The 18,186-nt window shown below is 37.9% G+C and overlaps 1 protein-coding gene across 1 annotated transcript in view; it reads right to left on the bottom strand.

Moving 5' to 3' along the window:
• Positions 1-3,804: 3,804 nt before the first annotated feature.
• Positions 3,805-18,186, bottom strand: part of pnpla3 (patatin-like phospholipase domain containing 3) — a 31,717-nt gene continuing 17,335 nt past the window's right edge. The window contains exons 5-9 of the mRNA XM_079581361.1: positions 10,207-10,267; positions 9,950-10,129; positions 6,830-6,962; positions 5,409-5,516; positions 3,805-4,379 (exon numbers count right to left, since the gene is read on the bottom strand). Coding sequence (XP_079437487.1) covers positions 4,148-4,379; positions 5,409-5,516; positions 6,830-6,962; positions 9,950-10,129; positions 10,207-10,267 — 714 coding nt within the window. The 3' untranslated portion in view covers positions 3,805-4,147. The remainder of the gene's footprint in view (positions 4,380-5,408; positions 5,517-6,829; positions 6,963-9,949; positions 10,130-10,206; positions 10,268-18,186) is intronic.

Here is an 18,186-nt window from a genome sequence, read left to right as displayed (position 1 = left end):
CGCGGAGAGCCAGGGCGCATGCGCACACGGCCTCCGCATCCGCCCCACCAACTTTAGTTTAGTCTTATTTTCCAGGTTTTTCCAGTGTGAACATTTAACCTCTTACCACCCGCCCTAAACCAAGTGCATTCTCTCCTCCCTTATGTGTTTTTGTCACTTTTTTAATGGCACTTTTGGCGTCGTTTTAGTAAAAGTTGCGGAGACGGCGTAACAATGAAGCCACGTTAACGGCGTTTTGAGATCTTTCCACTCTGGGACGTGTCTGGCCAGGCCTTCGCCGTCCGTAAACTCCGGTCGATTATCATTTCCCTACATGTACGTCTGGGTCTGATCTCAGAAAATCTCATTTTCATTAAACGTGTTAAACTTTTGAACGCTGTCTTTTGTGGTTTACAGTTATTTCTTAAGTATTTTTTTGGTCATTTTTTGTCACATTTTTGTCAATTTTTTGGCAAATTTTTAGCATTTTTTATCAAATTTTATCACATTTTAGTCACATTTTTGTATTTTTTTTGTCACATTTTTGTTATTTTTTTTTGTCCATTTTTTGTGACATTTTTGTGACATTTTTTCCACTTTTTCGTCCATTTTCCGTCACTTTTTTGTCACGTTTCCATCGTTTTCGTCTCAGTTTTGTCGCTATTTTCACAGCTTTTCTCCAGAAGCTTTTGGATTGGGGTAAAGCCAAACTGGAGAAAATGTGCTCGGTTCAGGTGGGAGTTAAGGGGTTAACCTCTTACCCACCGCCTTAACATCACCGAGTGCATTTTCCCCAGTTCGGCTTTTTATTATTATTATTTTGATCGGCAACATCAGCAAAAAGAGCGGGAAAGGCGGTCGCAGAAACAGAAGCAAAATCATTAATATAAATAATAAATAATAACGGTCCCAAAATTGAACCTTGTGGCGCACCATACTCCACGGAATTCCTTTTAGATTCATGTTTTTCTATACTGGGCTTTACCCAAAGCGTCTCGACTGGAGATCAACAATGTAACGCCTCATTTGAAAGCTGAGACCTACAAAAGTGACGGGACCATCGCAGAGCAGCTGTATCTGAGCTGACATTAGAAACACACGGGTCGACTCTAACATGTGATCATTCAGAAACCACCAGGGGGCGGTGTTACAGCAATGTCAGCTCCATGAGGACCACAGAGAAGCACCATCCTCACCCACTGGTCATGGTACAGAAAAAACAGCACTAAACAGGAATATGAGAATTATTATTTTAATTAAAAGTTCACAAACTTATAAATCTCATTTGTGTCATTTCCAACATTTACAAAGTCGACAAAATCCTGCAAAAAGTGACATCTTGTTAAGTTAAAGTGACTGGAAAAAAGAATATTTCACATCAAACTTTAAGTGCAATAGATGTGTTTTCTTTTCACAGTGGGGGAAAGTATTTGGCTGAAATCCAATAGAAAGTCTATGGGAAACTGACCAAATACTTTTTCCCACTGTGTATTTAGAGCAAAAACATGTTCCTTTTCCAAAGCCTAATGATTTCATTTCTCGATGACTTCCTGCAGACTTTAAAGTTTGGCAAAATAATGTCATTCTACACAAAGTAGTTTGTTCAGTGTAAAGTCAGGCTTTAAGACGAGTCGTATCAAGTAAAAAACACATCGACCTGGCACCAGTTATTACATTTTACAGTGAGATACAAATATATTATTACAAACTGCATTTTACTAGTGGGTAAATGACATGGAGCTGTCGCCTGTTCACGTTTATTAGAGACAAAAATCTGCTTTATCCACTTTCTAATGAGTCTCAAAAGTATGGTTTGACGACATTTGGCGACAGAACCTTGGAGTTGGAGCAGAAGAAGAAACATCCGAACAGAAAATGTCCTAAGGTTTTTCCTGATGGTTATGTGGAAGTGATTGGAGGAGGTCGGGGGAGTGCGTCAGTGGGAAACGATACCAGAAAAGCAGGTACTGAAAAAAAATGTTGAGATACAACGTTTTGATGCCTGTTTGTCGGGGACAGCGTTAAAGGCAGTGACTTGGCATTTCAGCTCAAACAATAGATACAAATTAAAAAAAACGGTAATCTATGGAATAAATGAACCTTTTTTTTCTGTTTTCTGGATCAAGACGGCAAATATTTCAGTGGAAAAAAGCATCGCTCAGGTCTGGGTATCGTAAACCGAGACAAAAGACGCTGGAAAACGCTCTTTTCCTCCACAAAAAAATCACTCAAATCTCCAAATCTTGAAAAAAAAAACATTCTGTGCTTATCCTCAGATTATTATCGTCGTGATCAAAAGTAAAGCAGGTAAACAAACCTTTTGACTTATTCAAAGAAAAGTAAAAAAAATAAAAAGATTAACTGTATTTTCCTACAGTTTCAAAACTAATGTGGGATTTATTTACAAGATCACGTCTGTAATGATTCAAAACGAACCGTTTTCATTTTGTCATCGTGTCTTTGCTACAGCAGTTTGCTGTACGAGCACATATCAGGGCAAATCTGAGAACATCCTGTGTATCAGATTATGATATCCAGGTTATCTTAATCTGATATCCAGGTTGTTATAATCTGATATCCAGGTTATCTTAATCTGATATCCAGGTTGTTATAATCTGATATCCAGGTTATCTTAATCTGATATCCAGGTTGTTATAATCTGATATCCAGGTTGTTATAATCTGATATCCAGGTTATTGTAATCTGATATCCGGGTTTCAGATTAAGACAACATGTATATCTGATTAAAACAACCTGGATATCAGATTATAACAACCTGGATATCATTTTATAACAACCTGGAAATCAGTTTACAATAACCTGTATATCAGATTACAATAACCTGTATATCAGATTACAATAACCTGGATATCAGATTATGACAACCTGGATATCAGATTAAGATAACCTGGATATCAGATTATGACAACCTGGATATCAGATTAAGATAACCTGGAAATCAGATTACAATAACCTGGATTTCAGATTATAACAACCTGGATATCATTTTATAACAACCTGGAAATCAGATTATAACAACCTGGATATCAGTTTATAACAACCTGGAAATCAGATTACAATAACCTGGATATCAGATTACAATAACCTGGATATCAGATTAGAACAACCTGGATATCAGATTATAACAACCTGGATATCAGATTATAACAACCTGGATATCAGATTACAACAACCTGGATATCAGATTACAATAACCTGGATATCAGATTAGAACAACCTGGATATCAGATTATAACAACCTGGATATCAGATTACAACAACCTGGATATCAGATTACAACAACCTGGATATCAGATTACAACAACCTGGATATCAGATTAAGATAACCTGGATATCAGATTACAACAACCTGGATATCAGATTAGAACAACCTGGATATCAGATTACAACAACCTGGATATCAGATTATAATAACCTGGATATCAGATTATAACAACCTGGATATCAGATTATAACAACCTGGATATCAGATTAAAACAACCTGGATATTAGATTATAACAACCTGGATATCAGATTATAACAACCTGGATATCAGATTATAATAACCTGGATATCAATTTATAACAACCTGGATATCAGATTAGAACAACCTGGATATCAGATTATAACAACCCGGATATCAGATTATAACAACCTGGATATCAATTTATAACAACCTGGATATCAGATTATAACAACCTGGATATCAGATTATAACAACCTGGATATCAGTTTATAACAACCTTGAAATCAGATTATAACAACCTGGATATCAGATTGCAATAATCTGGATGTCAGATTAAAATAACCTGGATATCAGATTGTAATAACAGTAGAACTCCAAATCCGATAAAGATCTGTGGCGTCACTGTGATTATATTTCACCCATTCCCGTCCATCCACTCCAGCGTTCCTTTACTCTCCTTTTACATTGCACTCGTCTTAAAACACAATTACTTTTTTTTTTCATTTAGAGTTAAAAACAACATCTTGTCCTTTAAAATCCTAACAGTAAAATCTTCCATAAAACTTGCAATTGCACAGAATCCGTTCAGACCGGGAACATGTCTTAGTCCTGTTTCCGGAGTATTTTTAAGCGCTTTGTGTTTGTCCTGGGCCGTGGGGTGTCCCTCCTGGGCCGGATGGGTCACTCCTGGGCCGGGTGGGTCACTCCTGGGTCGGGCCGGGCGTGTCCTCCTGCGAGCCCACGAAGAAGCAGACCTGCTGGGGCGAAGACGGCGGGACGTGCGGCGAGGAAGGCGGAGACGCTTTGGGGATCTCCCAGTAGTTCCCGTGGAGGTCCAGCGAGGACAGGGCGGGTAACGCGTCCAAATCCAGGGGGCGCTGTGGCTCGGCGGTGAGGGGAGGGGCGGTAAGGCACTTCCTCAGGCCGGGGTCACTGAAACAGAAATATTTGTAAGCCTGCTGCCAGACAAAAAAAAAGGTTGGGATAGGGCTGTGCAATTAATCGAAATTCGATTACGATTTCGATTACAACAGTAAACGATTACAAAATTAGCATAATCGCAAAAAATCGATTATAATTTTTTTTTTTTCAAAAACTTATTTTTTGGGTTTTTTTTACCACATTTTTTTCCTAATTTTTAATGTTTGGATTTTTGTCACTTTTTTTATGGATTTTTGTCTTTTTCTGCTGGATTTTTTTTTTTTTTTTTGCTGTATTTTTTATCATTTTTTTGATGGATTTTTTTTCATGGATTTTTGTCTTTTTTTGATGGATTTTTGTCTTTTTTTTGCTGGATTTTAGTAATTTTTTTGCTGGATTTTTTTATCATTTTTTTTGATGGATTTTTTTTTATGGATTTTTGTCTGTTTTGGAGTCTGTTGAGCCTGTTGAGACTTTTGTCTTTTTTGATGGATTTTTGTCTTTTTTTGATGGATTTTAGTCTTTTTTTGATGGATTTTTTTTATCATTTTTTTGATGGATTTTTTTTTTTGATGGATTTTTGTCACTTTTTTGCTGTATTTTTTGTAATTTTTTTGCTGTATTTTTTTATCATTTTTTTTGATGGATTTTTTTTTGATGGATTTTTGTCTTTTTTGATGGATTTTTGTCTTTTTTTTTTATGGATTTTTGTCACTTTTTTGCTGTATTTTTTATCATTTTTTTGATGGATTTTTTTTGATGGATTTTTGTCTTTTTTTGATGGATTTTTTTCTTTTTTTGATGGATTTTTGTCTTTTTTTGATGGATTTTTTATCATTTTTTTGATGGATTTTTTTGATGGATTTTTGTCACTTTTTTGATGGATTTTTTTAAAGGCAACAAATAACCGTTTGAATAATCGTGATTTCAATTATGACAAAAATAATCGTGATTATTATTTTTTCAATAATCGAGCAGCCCTAGGTTGGGAATCACTGTTTTGTCTTATTTTGCTAAAAAAACTAAAGCTTCCGTACGCACTTGTTGTCACCAGGGGGCGCTCCTCTCCAGGCCTGTCTGTAAACGTCTCCTGCCACTCCGAAAAGCCAGCGCACGTCAGCCGGGACGTCCGGGATCCACTCCACGAACCTGCAGCACAACCAGGACAGGGTTAATCCATGATGTCGCCGGCATGTCTGGATTTAAAGGGATGTTTCAGGATTTTTGACGTAGGGCCTCATTTCCTAGTTATCCAGAGTGTTGTTGATTTCTGGAGACAATTTTTTGTGGTAATTCATGCAGTCTTTATATTTGAAGAGTTTAGCGGTGCTAGGCTAGTGCTAGGCTAGTACATTTCTATGGTATCAGCTAGCCTGATCATAACAAGGAAATGAGGCCCTATGTCAAAAATCCTGAAATATCCCTTTAACCTCTTACCACCCGCCTAAACCAAATGCATTCTGTCCTCTTTTGGCTGTGTAACACCTCATTTGAAAGCTAAGACCCACAAAACTGATCTTTTTCCTCGCGTTGTTGCTGTGTTGTGTCACCTTTTGGGTTTTTTTCTTTCTTTTTTTTCATTTTTGTCACATTTTTGTTCAGTTTTTGTTGAGTTTTTGTCACAATTTTGTTCAGTTTTTGTTGAATTTTTGTAATAGTTTTGTTGAATTTTTGTTGAATTTTTGTTGAATTTTTGTTGAATTTTTGTTGAATTTTTGTCACATTTTTGTCATATTTTTGTCACATATTTGTCATATTTTTGTTGAATTTTTGTCACATTTTTTTTGAATTTTTGTCACATTTTTGTTGAATTTTTGTCATTTTTGTGTTGAATTTTTGTCACATTTTTGTTGAAGTTTTGTCATATTTTTGTTGAATTTTTGTCATTTTTTTGTTGAATTTTTGTCATATTTGTGTTGAATTTTTGTCACATTTTTGTTGAAGTTTTGTCATATTTTTGTTGAATTTTTGTCATTTTTTTGTTGAATTTTTGTTGAATTTGTGTTGAATTTTTGTCACATTTTTGTTGAAGTTTTGTCATATTTTTGTTGAATTTTTGTCATTTTTTTGTTGAATTTTTGTTGAATTTTTGTTGAATTTTTGTCATTTTTTTGTTGATTTTTTGTCACATTTTTGTTCAATTTTTGTCATTTTTTTGTTGATTTTTTGTCGAATTTTTGTCGAATTTTTGTCACATTTTTGCTTAATTTTTGTCACATTATTGTCAAATTTTTGTTGAATTTTTGCTGAATTTTTGTCACATTTTTGTTGAATTTTTGTCACATTTTTGTTGCGTTTACATCCTCGCTTTCTTCCTTTTTTTTGATTCGGGTAAAGCCAAACTGGAGAAAATGGGATCCGTTCAGGTGGGAGTTAACAGGTTAATTTAGCCAGAATTGAATGGAAAAACGAGTCCAGGTCAGTGTTTCAGGACGTGTTTGTGTGTGACGTGGGGGAGGCACCTCTGAGCCGCAGACACAGCCGACTGCACGGGGAGCGTGTACGGCAGCAGCATGTAGGACGCCACTCGCATCGGCAACATCCCGGACACTTTGGAGTACAGGCCGGCTTTGTCCTGACACGCCTCGCAGAACACTGAAGAGAACCAACCAGAGAGACCATTAGAACAAAACAACCAGAGAGTCCATTAGAACAAAACAACTGCAAATATGATGGAATGAGCTGCAACAGTCACTGAAACTGAAACCTTCATTATTATTTCTGCTTTCAAGTTCTCCCCAATACGATTAGAGGGCGACCGATATGGGTTTTTCTAAGGCTAATGCTGATATGATTGGCCGATACTTTCAACCGATATTTTTGTCCGATATTTTATTACTTTAGGTCAGGGGTAGGCGAGTTTTCTTGGCGGAGGGACGATTTTCTTTATCGTAAACAGACCAAGGGCCGAAGCCGCTGATTATTCGCCCAAAGTAAAGCACAACACTGGAAAAACTACCATCTTAAAGGAGATAAATGATAAAACACTTGAATTAAAGATCTTCTATGTTGAATTCGAGTCTAATTTGAAGTAATCCAAGATACAAATGTTAGCACCAATGGAACAAGAATAAAACCCACTTGAAATCAGACAAATTATTGTTTTTTCCTTGAAATTACACAAAATTATCTGACTTAAGAGAATAACGACTACTAAAGGTTTTATCTAATCGAAGACCAGAACAAATCTACTCAAACCTTAGATGTAATCTCTTAATCCAAGTAGATTTATGTCATTTCTTCCCTTAAAACGATTATTATTTTCCCAGTGCACTTCCTTCAAATGCCAGTGTTGTACATAATATATGACCTAATTAGGTGCATTGACAGTATTTCTACCTTTTTTCCCTCGCATTTAAGTCTAATAATGTTGAAAGTACTCGCTGATTTGTGTAATAATGTTTCTCAAAATCATCTTGAGGGCCACAGGTTCTGTGCTGGAGGGCCAGATTTGTCCCCCGGGCCTGACGTTGCCCACCCCTGCTTTAGGTGACTCAAACATACTGTTGCCGTGGCAGTTTGTGCGTTGATCAAAAATACAAGTGAAACCTAGATCGGCTGATAGCTAATATTGTAAAATCCCCAAATATCGGCTCGATACATCGATATCTAACAACGATATATGTAAGGGATAATGCCCGACGAGGTGTCAATTATCAGAAATGAATGGACGACGCAGATAAATATCGTCATATCGCCCTGTGACGATATATATCATAGGGATCATAGAAAAGCAAATATTTCATTCAATAGGCTATGACGTATGTTTCAGTGTTGTCTTGTCACTACATACTCCATCAAAATATAATACAAAATGTGTGTGCCTTCTGTACGGATATTTAGGAGTTTCTAGAGTTTATTTTCAATCCTTTTATTTACAATTAGCTTTTTCTTTGCGACTTTTCGTGTCCCCATCTGTCTCTATCCAATTAACCTCTTAACACCTGCCTGAACCAAGAGCATTTTATCCACCTGTACCCAAATCCTACAGGCCAGTGTAACACCTCATTTGAACGCTAAGACATACATTGCATTTTCGTCACATTTTCATCGCTTTTTGTCACATTTTTATCAAATTTTTTGTCACTTTTTTGTCACGTTTTTCTACATTTTTCGTCACTTTTTGGTCAAAATTTTGGCAATTTTTTTTCACTTTTTCCCCACTTTTTTTTCTCTTTTTTGTCAATTTTTTCCTATTTTTTTTCACTTTTTTGTCAAAATTTTGTCACTTTTTTCACTTTTTTTCCCACTTTTTTTGTCACATTTTCATCCTTGTTTTCATCTCAGCTTTGTTGATATTTACACTCTTTTTCCAGAAGCTTTTTGGATTGGGGTAAAGCCAAACTGGAGAAAACATCCTCTGTTCAGGTGGAGGTCAAGGGATTAAATACATGGCTTCGCTCTCTGTTATTTCCTCATTCGACCACAAGAGGTCAGTAGTGAAACACGGGTGCAACATAACATGAAATAAATACATTTCTACTGACTGAAAATGATGAAAAAATGATAAAAAAGGTGGCAAAAATATCACAAAAAATTGACAAAAAAGGACAAAAAATGTACAAAAAATGACAAAAAATTGACAAAAAAGTTACAAAAAATGATGAAAAAATTATGAAAAAATGGCAAAAATGTCACAAAAAATTAAAAAAGGACAAAAAATGATGAAAAAGTGGCAAAAATGTGACAAAGATTTGACAAAAAACGGACGAAAAATGGACAAAAAATTGACAAAAAATGATGAAAAATTGACAAAAAAGTTACAAAAAATGATGGAAAAAATGATTAAAAAGTGGAAAAATGTCACAAAAAAATGACAAAAAAGGACAAAAAATGATGAAAAAGTGGCAAAAATGTGACAAAGATTTGACAAAAAACTGACGAAAATTTGACGAAAAAGTTACAAAAAATTAAGGAATAATTATGAAAAAGTGGCAAAATATCACAAAAAATGTACAAAAAATTACCAAAAATTGACAAAAAAGTTACAAAAAATTATGAAAAAATGTCACAAAAAATTGACAAAAAATGACAAAAAAAAGGACAAAAAAGTTACAAAAAATGATGGAAAAGTGGCAAAAATATCACAAAAAATTGACAAAAAATGACAAAAAATTGACAAAAAAGGACAAAAAATGATGAAAAAGTGGCAAAAATGTGACAAAGATTTGACAAAAAACTGACGGAAAATTGACGAAAAAGTTACAAAAAATTATGAAAAAATTATGAAAAAGTGGCAAAAATGTCACAAAAAATTGACAAAAAAGTTACAAAAAATGATGAAAAAATGAAAAAGTGGCTAAAATATCACAAAAAATTGACAAAAAAGGACAAAACATTTACAAAAAATGACAAAAAAGTTACAAAAAATGATGAAAAAATGATGAAAAAGTGGCAAAAATGTGACAAAGATTTGACAAAAAACTGACGAAAAATTGACGAAACATACAGTATGTTTGAAAATAAATACATTTCTACTGAGACCAATGATTTGACCCGCCCTGGTTCATTTCCTTGACGTGTCGACTTGACCCTTGACCTTTGGCTGCTGAAAAAACAGGACCCTGTGAAGTCGTAAATACCTTTCTTGATGTTGGAGGGCAGGTGCAGCTTCTCGTCCATCCACCAGTGCTGCTTCCTCAGGAGCCTCAGCCGCCGCAGGACCCACTCCCGGGTGCTCTCCGCCTGGGCACAGCAGCAGCCGCCGGGAGGGGCGTCGGCCAGGGAGGGACCGGGGGACGGCTGGGCCACCATAAGCAGGTCTGAGGAGGAGGAGAGAACAGGGCGTCAGGGAGAGGAGGGAGGATGAAGAGGAGGAGGAGGGTCAGACGCTTCTTACTGTTGTCTTCCAGGAAGCGAAGAGCGTCTTGGTATCCGCTCTGGCACATCTCCGCCAGCACCTGCACAGAAGAGGAACACAACACATTTTCATGCCACATAGTAGGACAGTCAGGTTGACATGTTCTCCTCATGTCTGTGGTTTCCTCCGTGCACTCTGGTTTCCCCGAACAATACAAACATGAACAATAGGTTCCCCTTTGGGGCCAGGAATCGCCTGAAAAAAGATTTAATTTTCAAAACAAGCTGTTGGAGCCATATATGCTTTGATCTGTCCTTTAGCCTCCTGCCACTGTGTGGCGCTGTGTGTATCATTTGTGATTGATTACCTGCCCTATATAAGGGGGAAGGGACGGGCATGCAGGTGTTGCAGTGTAGAGGTATACAGTTTTTCGACCGTGTCTATGAGTTTATTGTCTGTGAAGCTGTGTATTTGTGGATGGCTAAAGGTAATGCCAATAAAACCTCTTTTGGAACACAGTATTTTTCATGGACTTTGTTGGAAGACGCGCGTCCGAGACGCCTTAAAACACTACAGCCACAGCGGACACTGCACAGGGCATTTTGGCCGCTACATTTGTCGAAAAACTCCCTCAGGCACCGGGGCGTTACGTGGTGGCGCCTGCTGTGATTGGCACGGCACGGTTACCTGGAGTAAAGGACCCACCAACTACCGTAGCGGAGATCGTCGCGAGGTCTACGGCGAGCCGGCGGACTGTTGGCGGGAGGAGGAAGGAAGGGGACGGTATCGAACACGGACGGCGTCCTCTCTATGCGGTGGCGAGGCACGGGAGTCGACGCGGGAGCTCCACTGTCTCAGCAGAGTGGCTGCAAGCAGCACGAAGGAGCGGCCGCAGCGAGACGCCAGCCTTGCGTTTGAAGCCTACACTGGTACGCGCAATAACTTTTCGAGTTTGGTCGTTTAAAAGCGCATGACTTGACCATGATGGCGCACGAACAGAAAACTGACTTTGGGAACGGGACTTGGTGTGCACTATAAAAAAGAACACTGTAAAAACTGCGCACAACCCACTTCAATATAAAAATGACAAAATAAAAAGTGAAATGTCACATAAAGACGCTCGTGACAGTTTGAAGAAAATGAAAGCTTCGATGGCAGCTACGCTTGTGAAGGCAAAAGCTGAGCATGCTGCGCTATTGGTTAAAGCTTCATTTATGGAACAGCAAAATGAGCTTGAAGCTAAGCAACGTGTTCTTCAAAGAAGATTAAAAGAACTGGAGCTTGAAACTAAAATAGCTGAGGTTACTGCAAAACTGGCTGTTTTAAATGCTTCAAAGAAACATAGGCCTAAATCTGCTAAATCCAGTAGGCCTACGGCTCAAGAAAAGCCCCAGCCTAAACCAAACGACACTCAAGCCTCGGCAGAATGTGTTTCTGGTGAAACAGGGGCCGGTGACAAATTTGAAGAAATGGACTGGGAGGGACCTGAGATCTATGTCCCATTGGTGATTCTTTGTGCTGATACTGGGGCCGGAGGTAAATTTGAGGAAATTGACTGGGAAGGACCGGAGATCTATGTCCCAGTGGTGGTTCCTTGTACTGATACAGGGGCCGGTAACCCCACTGAAAAGCACACTTCTAATGAATCCTCGCACAGTTCTCTACCTGCTGCTCCTGAGCACCAACCGGAGGTTCAGGTTCCTGATGTAGACCTGGTGGAATCGGCTTCAGTCTACTTGGACATTGAGAGCAGGTTACGTGTTGACCAGCCTCTTGCTGAGGTGGTTTTTGCAGGCTCTAAGGACGAGGAGCCGGAGAAGACTGCCATCTCTGTCACTGTGGAGGAGGACAGTGACGGGCCTGTTCCAAAATGGCTGCCACGTGGGCTAGTTAGTGGCCCATCCAAGGATGCACTGCCCACAAATGACTTCCATCATCTTGCAGTGAACAACATCACGGTTGTTGCACTGTCCCCACAAACTCTTGGAGAGTCAAGGAACTCTGTAAAATGTACTGTTGCATGGATGTTTTTTGCTTTGTTACTGCTTGGTTGGCAAGCCCACAAACTGTTTCAACTAAAGAGTTACAAAGCCTTCAAAAGAAAAAGGTGGAAATGTATGTATTTATTCTAAAGTAACAAGGATGGAATGCTAATGCTAGTTATGAAATATGTTGAGTATTGACAAGATTTTTGGATTGTGGATAATTGGTTTGTTTGAAAATGTGTTCCCAAGAAATGTAAAACGTACAGAATGTCAAGCTTTGTTATGGCTCCATATTAAATTTGTATTTAATTGTTATCGCTCCAGGCTCAAACAATTAAGGGGCCGGTGTGTTGGAGCCATATATGCTTTGATCTGTCCTTTAGCCTCCTGCCACTGTGTGGCGCTGTGTGTATCATTTGTGATTGATTACCTGCCCTATATAAGGGGGAAGGGACGGGCATGCAGGTGTTGCAGTGTAGAGGTATACAGTTTTTCGACCGTGTCTATGAGTTTATTGTCTGTGAAGCTGTGTATTTGTGGATGGCTAAAGGTAATGCCAATAAAACCTCTTTTGGAACACAGTATTTTTCATGGACTTTGTTGGAAGACGCGCGTCCGAGACGCCTTAAAACACTACAGCCACAGCGGACACTGCACAGGGCATTTTGGCCGCTACACAAGCCATTCCCAAAGTTTTGGACATCACGGCCCCCTTTAAAGTAAAACTAGATGCAAATTGGTCATTTTCTACGCACTACTGCCACCTCAGGTCATATGTGTAACTGCACCTTCTATATTAAACTCGTGCATGACGGCACTTCAGACCCGACATAACACTTTTCTGAGCGACAGTGCAGGATTTGAGGCAGTTGTGGTGAACAGGTCTGAGCTCATTCTACACATGAGGACATGGAGGAACATGTGGGGGGAGGAAAACATTTTTAAACTCTGTATAGTCCCGTCTCTCTCGGGTCCCCCTAATAATAGTTGAGTCTAGTCCAGGGGTGTCAAACATACGGCCCGCGGGCCTGATCCGGCCTGCGAGATGATTTAATCCGGCCCCTGCTCTGTAGAGCATAAATTCCAGAGTATGAAGGAAAAAAGTATGTCTCTAGCCCATTCCTGTGCGGAGTTATGATTTTTTAAAGAATAACCAGAATGCTCATTCAAGCCACTAGGGGGCATTAAATAATACATTTTAAAAAAGGACAGAGTTCCACAGGGCACTGACATAAGCGCTCAGGATATGAACAACACATGATATAGCCACGTGGTAAATGGACAGTCTGCCCCAGGGCGGCTGTGGCTTTAATAACAGCTTACCACCACCGAGTGTGGAGTGAATGAATAATGACGACTATGTAGAAACTTGTGACACAGGCTTGTGAAGTGCAATACAAGTGTGAGCCGTTGTTATTAATGAAGCTACAGTCAAGTTGGGGCTTTGAACAAATCACAGCTTATTATTAATAATTTACAATAATATTTATATTTTTCATTTATATATATATATTATTATATGTGGCCCGCGACCCGCCGTGGGAGCTGAATTTCGGCCCGCGACCCAAAATGAGTTTGACACCCCTGGTCTAGTCAAAGGAAAAATATATTAAAGGTAGGGATGCAGTGATCTGATACTGGTATCAGATATCGGAGCCGATACTAGAATAATATATTGGGTTTTGGCTACAAATATCCGATACTGAACCGACACCTGTTTTGTTTCTCACCGCTTTAAAAACTGACTAAATCTAAGAGACTGTGGACCTGCTGTCTGTCACTTTGAAGCTCTGAACCCGGAGGATTCAATCACTGAGTTAGTTTTAACCTGCAAGCAACAGTTTGCTACAGCTAACGTGAGCATGTTTATGCTAACGGACGCTAATGAAGGCCTTGTCAGAAACTATGATACAAAAACCCAAAGTGTAATAAAATAACCACTGATGCAGAGGCCAAATGTTTGTGTTTAAGTTTATGAAATGCGGTTAAATTTAATACACAAGTTGTAATGTTACGATCACTTTATGAGCTGTTTATATTCATGTAAAATAGCTTGTTCCAAAGATAGTGTTGAAAAGTCAAAAATAAATACTGATTAAATGCAGTAAATTTGATCAAATAAATGTACATTTCCCTTAAGGGGAGACACTACAGGCAAAACTCTTTTTTTTTTTTCAGTTTTCAGGTTTTGGGCCTAATTGGTCTCTGAACATACAAGCTTTCACCCGGAAACAGAAAACATGCCTAATCTTCACAATAACATGTTTAAATATTGCGCTGATTCAATGTTCCCCCATAGACTTATATGGGAGAACACAATTTCAAGGGCCTTTTTCTCAAAACACATGTTTCTGTCATTGTGGCGACACTATGTCCACGTCAGTCGGACCTAAAGACTTCACATTTTACAGCCTTGGACTGAACAATATTTGGAAGATTTTTTCAGAGGGATTTTTTATTATTTAATCCCTAAAGCCCCATTTATTGAGTTTTGAATGTCAAAAAATGAGGCGAAAATTACATTTTTACAAATTTTTCCACTAAAAAACAGCTTATTTTAAAACTAAACAAGAAATCCAAAATCCGCTGTGAATATAGTCTTGGTAACTCATTCATCAATAAAATGAAACCATAAACCCCCTGTATTTCCTCTTAAAAGATTAAGGAAACAAAACATTTAAAATCAGAATCATTTACATGAATTTAAACAGTTTGTTTTGAAATTCGACCCGTTAGAAAAAGCAGCTTTTCTTTTCATTCCGCCTCGATCATCCTCCATGTGCGTCATGAGTAAACCCTGTGATGCTCCAGCAGGGGGCGCCCTCTCGACCCCGCGCTGTAGGAATGTCCCTGCCCTCTGCGCTCGCTGTGACATAATGTTACCTCTGGAAACACGCGTGACATTAGAGGCCGAGGCCAGAGTCCGACACAACAGAAACTCATGAGCCAGCGCTGAACTAACAGCACAGGGGTCAAAGGCTAAAGGCTAAAGCTAACGACAAAACAACAACAGGGAGGAGGAGCTGCGGAGGCGGGAAACGGCACAAGCAAAACAAATCCATGCCTCGGTCTCCTCGAAGACCAGGATGAATCTTGGACCATTCCTCTTTACAAAGATCAGCCAGATTCAGGGGGTGCACTTACTTATGCCACACTGTCCTGTGAATGTTTACATGTTTTGGTCAATAAAAATATGATCAACTGTAAAGGTTCGGGTGGTATTAGTGCAGGCAGACACTGTTTAACCCCTTAACTCCCACCTGAACCGAGCACATTTGGCTTTACCCCAGTCCGAAAGCTTCTGGAAAAAAGGTGAGAAAATAGCGACAGAACTGAGACGAAAACAATGATGAAGATGTGACAAAAAAGTGAGAAAACTTAGACAAAAAACTGACAAAAAAATGACAAAAAAATGACAAAAAAAAGGACAAAAAATTGACGAAAAAATGATGAAAAAATGACAAAAATGTGAGAAAACTTAGACAAAAAATTGACGAAAAATTTACAAAAAATTATGAAAAAATGATGGAAAAGTGGCAAAAATGTCAAAAAAAAAAGTACAATAAATGACAAAAAAAATGTACAAAAAATAACTAAAAATTGACAAAAAATTGACAAAAAAATGATAAAAAAATGACAAAAAAGTGAGAAAACTTAGACTGACAAAAAAGGACAAAAAATTGACAAAAAATTGACAAAAAATTGACAAAAATGATGGAAAAATGATGGAAAAGTGGCAAAAATGTCACAAAAAATGTACAAAAAAGGACAAAAAAAATGTACAATAAACGACAAAAAATTGACAAAAAATTGACAAAAAATTGACAAAAAAATTATGAAAAAGTGGCAAAAATGTCACAAAAAATTGACAAAAAAGGACAAAAAAATGTACAAAAAATGACTAAAAAATTGACTAAAAATGTACAAAAAATTTACAAAAAATGATGAAAAAATGATGAAAAAATGATGAAAAAGTGGCAAAAATGTCACAAAAAATGGACAAAAATTTGACAACAAAAGGACAAATGTGACAAAAAGTGACAAAAAATGTACAAAAAAGTTAAATTTAGTCGGGAAAAAAATGTGATGACGTGAGGAAAAAGATGCATTTAGATGAGTTTTGTAGGTCTTATCTTTCAAATGAGGCGTTACACTGGCCTACAGGATCTGGGTAAAGCTGAACTGGAGAAAATGCTCTCGGTTCAGGCGGGAGTTAAGAGGTTAATCATTCTTTTGATTTGAATAAAGACCACATCAGAATCCAGTACTTACTGTTTCCTCCCACTGTGTTTTTGCGTATCATTTCAGAACCATAAGAGTCTGTTTTTGTTTTGGAATCCTCTCTGAAGTACATGAATGTCCTGGATCACCCTTATACTCCTCAAACACAGTGCCCCCTGCTGTCACAGTTCAGCAAAAATATAATTATGTGAGCATCAGCCTTAGTATAACCCACATCGGTCGACCTCTGTTGGATATATGACTGAATACTCGACGATATCTCACTGAAGACGACCCTGAAAGTCCTCTAAAGCTCCTCTGATCCTGGATTAGACTCATCCTCCATCGGCCACATCTGGATTTACCGCCGGCCTCTGGTCCACAGCTTTACCGCAGCGGCGTATATTCAGGAAACAGGACAAAGTAAAAGTGAGGCATGAGGAGCGTCAGGATCTAGGACGGGGCGGGCAGATGTTTCACCATATTGTTGCTTCACGACAGACAGTAAACGCCTCGAACTGGGTCAGTGAGCGGCGCTTGTGTCTAAAAGCCGCTGACCCTGTAGCTCATGCAGGGCAATGCTTTTATTCTAGGACACTTTTCAGTATGAACTCAGTGTGCTTAATGACGTCACAGTGATGCAGAAGACTGGAAGTATCAGAACAGACAGAGCTGCTGTAGAGGTGACGTTAACCTCTGAACTCCCGCCTGAACCGAGAGGATCTTTTTCCTCACGTCATCAGATTTTTTTTTCCATCATTTTTTTGTTGGGTATTCAACTCATTTTTGTAACTTTTTTTGTCATTTTTTTTTGACACATTTTTTTAAATTTTTTCGTCAATTTTTTATCAAATTTATGTCATTTTTTGTCACATTTTTGTCATTTTTTTTGTCACATTTTTTAACAAATTTATGTCTTTTTTTGTTACATTTTGTCACATTTTTGTCATTTTCTTGTCATTTTTTGTCACATTTTTGTCATTTTTTTTGTCACATTTTTTAACAAATGTATGTCTTTTTTTGTTACATTTTGTCACATTTTTGTCATTTTCTTGTCATTTTTTGTCACATTTTTGTCATTTTTTTTGTCACATTTTTTAACAAATGTATGTCTTTTTTTGTTACATTTTGTCACATTTTTGTCATTTTTTTGACACATTTTTGTCTTCTTTTCGTCCATTTTTAAACAAATGTATGTCTTTTTTTGTTACATTTTGGTCAGTTTTTTGTCACATTTTTGTCATTTTCTCGTCATTTTCTTGTCATTTTTTGTCACATTTTTGTCACATTTTTGTCATTTTTTTTGTTACATTTTGTCACATTTTTGTCATTTTTTTGTCACATTTTGGTCAGTTTTTTGTCACATTTTTGTCACATTTTTTTGACACATTTTTGTAAATTTTTTGTCAATTTTCTGTCAATTTCTTGTGACATTTTTCCCACTTTTTCCTCAATGTTTTCTCACTTTTTTCGTCACATTTCCATCATTGTTTTCGTCTCAGTTTTGTCGCTATTTTCACAGCTTTTCCCCAGAAGCTTCTGGACTGGGGTAAAGCCAAACTGGAGAAAATGTGCTCGGTTCAGGCGGGAGTTAAGGATTTAAACTATGACAAAACAAAACATGCTAATGACCAGGAATAGCATTATTAAACAGGGATTATAATTGGCCTAAACATGGCCAACTCTTAGTGGATAAAATGTACTTCATGTCATAAGACGGCCCTGTACGGAAAAACCCGACCCCCCAGCACCCGAAGTCTGCTGTTTATTGAAGGACCCGACCTGCCCAAAACCACGAGACCCACTACAACTC

Source organism: Gobius niger (genome assembly GCF_951799975.1).
Source record: "Gobius niger genome assembly, chromosome: 22".
In the NCBI taxonomy this organism is placed as follows: Eukaryota; Metazoa; Chordata; class Actinopteri; order Gobiiformes; family Gobiidae; genus Gobius; species Gobius niger.
The sequence above is the reverse complement of the archived record's forward strand: the minus strand, read 5'-3'. Positions and strand labels throughout refer to the sequence as shown.